We start from the raw sequence: 5333 nt of genomic DNA on the forward strand, positions 1-5333 counted from the left end.
AAACAAGGGCAAAAATGAACTATTGGGATTTTATCAAGATCAAAAGCTTTTGCACAGCAAAGAAAACAGTTAACCAAACCAAAAGGCAACTGACAGAATGGGAGAAGATATTTGCAAACGACATATCAGATAAAGGGCTAGTGTCCAAAATCTATAAAGAACTTAGCAAACTCAACACCCAAAGAACAAATAATCTAATCAAGAAATGGGCAGAAGACATGAACAGACATTTCTGCAAAGACATCCAGATGGTCAACAGACACATGAAAAAGTGCTCCATATCACTCGGCATCAGGGAAATACAAATAAAAACCACAATGAGATATCACCTCACACCAGTCAGAATGGCTAAAATTAACAAGTCAAGAAATGACAGATGCTGGCGAGGAGGCAGAGAAAAATGAACACTCCTACATTGTTGGTGGGAATGCAAGCTGGTGCAACCACTCTGGAAAACAGCATGGAGGTTCCTCAAAAAGTTGAAAATAGAACTACCCTATGACCCAGAAATTGCACTACTGGGAATTTACCCTAAAGATACAAACATAGTGATCCGAAGGGGCATGTGCACCTGAATGTTTATAGCAGCAATGTCCACAATAGCCAAACTATGGAAAGAACCTAGATGTCTATCAACAGATGAATGGATCAAGAAGATGTGGCATATATCCACAATGGAATACTATGCAGCCACCAAAATAAATGAATTCTTGCCTTTTGTGACAACATGGATGGAACTAGAGGATATCATGCTTATCGAAATATGTCAATCGGAGAAAGACAACTATCATATGATCTCCTTGATATGAGGAAGTGGAGATGCAACACGGGGGCTTAAGGGGGTAGGAAAAACAATCTGAGGGGTTTGAAGTGGCGGGGGTGTGGGAGGTTGGGGTACCAGGTAGTGGGTAATATAGAGGGCATGGATTGCATGGAGCAGTGGGTGTGGTGAAAAAATAATGAATACTGTTATGCTGAAAATAAATAAATTTAATTTTTAAAAAAGGGGGTAGGAGAAGAATAAATGAAACAAGATGGGATTGGGAGGGAGACAAACCTAAGTGACTCTTAATCTCACAAAACAAACTGAGGGTTGCTAGGGGAGGGGGGTTGGGAGAAGGGAGGTGGAGTTATGGACATTCGGGAGGGTATGTGCTTTGGTGAGTGCTGTGAAGTGTGTAAACCTGGTGATTCACAGACTTATACCCCTGGGGATAAAAATATATTATATGTTCATAAAAAATAAAAACAAAATTAAAAATCACATGGAGATACTATCTTACAACAATTAGAATGGCCAAAATTAACAAGACAGGAAACAACGTGTGTTTGAGAGATTGTGGAGAAAGGGGAACCCTCTTACACTGTTGGTGGGAATGCAAGTTGGTGCATACACTCTGGAAAACAGTGTGGAGATTCCTTAAGAAATTACAAATAGAGCTTCCCTGTGACCCTGCAATTGATCAACTGGGTATTTACCCCAAAGATTCAGATGTAGTGAAAATAAGGGCCATCTGTACCCCAAGGTTCATAGCAGCAATGGCCATGGTCGCCAAACTGTGGAAAGAACCCAGATGCCCTTCAACAGACAAATGGATAAGGAATATGTGGTCCATATACACTATGGAGTATGATGCCTCCATGAGAAAGGATGAATACCCAACTTTTGTAGCAACATGGACGGGACTGGAAGAGATGATGCTGAGTGTAATAAGTCAAGCAGAGAGAATCAAATATATGTTTTGACATATTTGTGGAGCATAAGAAAGACATGGGGGCGATGGAGAGGAGAAGGGCGTTGAGGACATTGGAAGGGAGGTGAACCATGAGAGACTTTGGACTCAGAAAAACAATCTGAGGGTTTTGAAGGGGCAAGAGGTGGGAGTTTGGGTGAGCCTGGTTGTGCGTATAATGGAGGGCACATATTGCGTGGAACACTGGGTGTAGTACATAAACAATGAATCCTGGTAAACTGAAAAGAAATTAAAAATTTAAAAAAAATTAAAAAGGTTAAAATCACTTGACAAGTTCCAGAATAAGAATGCAATAAAGTTTGGAATGTTGTGATTAAAAAAAACACAATGATATATTACTTTACATGAATTAGAAAGACTAAGATCAACAGGACAGGGAACAAGAAATTTTGGAGAGGATGTGGAGAAAAATGAATGCTCTTATGCTCTTGGTGGGAATGCAGACTGATACAGCCACTTTGGAAAACAGTGTCTAGGTTCCTCAAAAACTTAAAAATAGGACTACCCTATGATTCAGCAATTGCACTATTGGATATTTACCCCAAAGATACAGATGTAGTGAAAAAAGGGGCACGTGTACCCCAATGTTCATAGGATTAATGTTCACTTTAGTGAAACTGTGGGAGGAGCTGAGATGTCCTTCCATATATGAGTGGATAAAGAAGACGTGGTCCATATGTACAATGGAATATTACTCAACTATCAGAAAGGATGAATACTTTTATGGATGAATACTGTTATGTCAAGTAGAGTAAGTAAAGCAGAGAAAGATAATTATCCTATGGTTTCACTTCTATGTGGAACATAAGGAATAGTGAGAAGGACCACAGAGAAAGTCAATTATCATACGGCTTCACTTGTGGATTAAAGGCATAACATGAGGGACATTAGGAGAGGGAAAGGAAAAGTGAGTTGGGGGAATTTGGAGAGGGATATGAAGCATGAGAGCCTGTGGACTCTGAGAAACAAACTGAGGGTTTGGGAGTGGAGGGGGGGGTGGAGGGATGGGTGAGCCTGGTGGTGGGTATTAAGGAGGGCACGTATTGCATGGAGCTGTAGGTGTTGTGCATAAACAATGAATCTTGGAACACTGAAAAATAAAATATAATAAAAAAGAAATCAGAGAGGGAGACAAACCATGAGAGACTCTGGATTCTGGGAAACAAACAAGGATTGCAGAAGTGAGGGTGGTGGGGGATGGGCAGCCAGGTGATGGGGATTAAGGAGGGCCAGGTGATGTCATGAGCACTGGGTGTTATACACAAATAATGAATCTTTGAACACTACATCAAAAATTAATCATGTACTATATGTTGGCTAAGTGAACATTAAAAGAGAATATGGACTTTTTTTTCACATTTTTAAAATTTTTTTCAGTGTTACAGAATTCATTGTTTATGCACCAAGGAAATAAGGGCTTTGACACACTGGACCAAATAGACTTCTTAGTTATTTATTTGGGACCTTTTTCTTTCATTTTGAGAAACGAGGTAGAGGATTCTCAGCTGTATTGCGTTTTTTTTCCCCCAGAAGTATCACGTGACATGATGAGCACAGGGTTTTATACTGAACAGATAGATCGTTGAGTATTATATCAAAAGTCAATGATGGGGGCGCCTGGGTGGCTCAGTGGGTTAAAGCCTCTGCTTTCGGCTCAGGTCATGATCCCAGGGTCCTGAGATCGAGCCCCACATTGGGCTCTCTGCTCAGCAGGGAGCCTGCTTCCTCCTCTCTCTCTGTCTGCCTCTCTGCCTAATTGTGATCTCTGTATGTCAAATAAATAAATAAATCTTAAAAAAAAAAAGAAGTCAATGATGTACTATACCTTGGCTAATTGAATTAGAAAAAAGCATATGCAGCTCCTGGTTTCTTTGATCTGTTCTGTGTTTCTTAGTTTCTATATAATCTTTTTCTGCTCTCCTCTTGTTATTTCCTTCCTTCTGCTCTATTTAGGATTCAGCTGTTGCTCTTTCTCAATCATCTTTAGGTGTAATGTTAGGTTGTTTATGTAAGATTGTTCTTTCTTCTTGAGGTGCTCCTGTATGCTGTATATTTATGTCCTGGGACCACCTTTGCTGCAGAGAAGTTACAGGATGTTAATAAAGGTTTTTTACTCTTTTCTTCGATTTAATTTTATTTTTTCAGTGGCGATTTTATACTCGTGTGTGTGTGTGTGTGTGTGTGTGTGTGTGTGTGTGTGTGTATGTGCATGTGTGTGATATTCTGGCTCTGTTGGAGGTTCATGTGATCCACAATGAGTGCCAATAAGATTCTTATAAAAGGTTTGTTGACCTGCATCATGATATTTGTAATTTATTAGTATTTAAGGACAAGAGGAAACTAATGTAACTGACTTTTTTTTGCATGTTAGTATATTTTTCTTCCTGCTACAACTAAGATTCTAAGTCAGAGAGTAAATAGGTAAGCACAGAATAATGTCAAGGAGGCTCCCTTGGGTAAACTGCTCTATGGAGAGGAAACCCCAGACCCTGACAGGAAATAAGCCATAGACTCCATGTGCACCTGCTCCTGGGACTAAAGACAGAATTAGTGAGGAGTGTGCACCCTCTGCTGGTCTTATGCCCTTGTAGATTGAGGTTTGTGTCTGGGTTTACACTGCAGTCCCCTCACTGTGTCTCTCGCACAGTAATACACTGCCGTGTCCTCAGTTCTCAGGCTGTTCATCTGCAGATACAGCGTGTTCTTGCCATTGTCTCTGGAGATTGTGAATCAGTCCTTCACAGAGTCTGCATAGTATATGCTATTTCCATCACTCCTAATCCATGCGACCCACTGCAGCCCCTTCCCTGGAGCCTGGTGGACCCAGCTCATGCTGTAGCTGCTGAAGGTGAATCCAGAGGCTGCACAGGAGAGTCTCAGGGACCCCCCAGGCTTCACTAGGTCTCCCCCAGACTCCACCAGCTGCACCTCACACTGGACACCTGCAGACACAAGACATCCTAGTCAGGAATCCATCACACACCCATGGTTTCTCTCACTCATATCCACTCACATACTCAATGTCTCTTGTTCTCCAGAAATTACCTTTTAAAAGAGCAACAAGGAAAACCCAGCCAGGCACAAACTCCATGGTGAGTTCTGTGTTTTGACCAGATCAGTATATGTGGACACCTGGAAATCCCAGGCCTGGGGCTTCTCTCCCAGCTGCATGGTCCGGGCTGGGCTGTTTTATTCAGTGGAGGGAAGACCCTATTTGCATGTCCTCTGAGTATATAGTTAGCTCCAGACTCAGGTTCAGTTCTTTACAAGTTAAAAACAAAGATTGCATTGTTTCTGGATCGCTTTGTTTAGATGGCACTTTCACAATATGCAGTATTCTTTTTTGGTTGTTTGTTTAAAAAATGCATTTATTGGGTGCCTGGACAGTTCAGTGGATTAAAGCCTATGTTTTTGGCTCAGGTCATGATCCCGGATTCCTGGGATCGAGCCCCCCATTGGGATTTCTATTTGGCCAGGAGCCTGCATCACCACCCCCTTCTCTCTGCCTCCCTCTCTGTCTACTTGTGATTTCTGTCTGTCTAATAAATAAATCAAATCTTTAAAAAATGCATTTTTGGT

At 41.3% G+C, this 5333-nt stretch overlaps 1 gene segment (V, D, J or C); it reads right to left on the minus strand.

Annotated features, from left to right (window-relative positions):
* Nucleotides 1–4393: 4393 nt before the first annotated feature.
* Nucleotides 4394–4894, minus strand: LOC132000341 (immunoglobulin heavy variable 3-23-like). The segment is given in 2 exon segments: nucleotides 4394–4696; nucleotides 4800–4894. Coding segments are annotated over 2 exon segments (258 nt in total).
* Between the last annotated feature and the right edge of the window lie 439 nt (nucleotides 4895–5333).

The sequence above is a fragment of the Mustela nigripes genome, chromosome 13 (assembly GCF_022355385.1).
Source record: "Mustela nigripes isolate SB6536 chromosome 13, MUSNIG.SB6536, whole genome shotgun sequence".
Lineage (NCBI taxonomy): Eukaryota > Metazoa > Chordata > Mammalia > Carnivora > Mustelidae > Mustela > Mustela nigripes.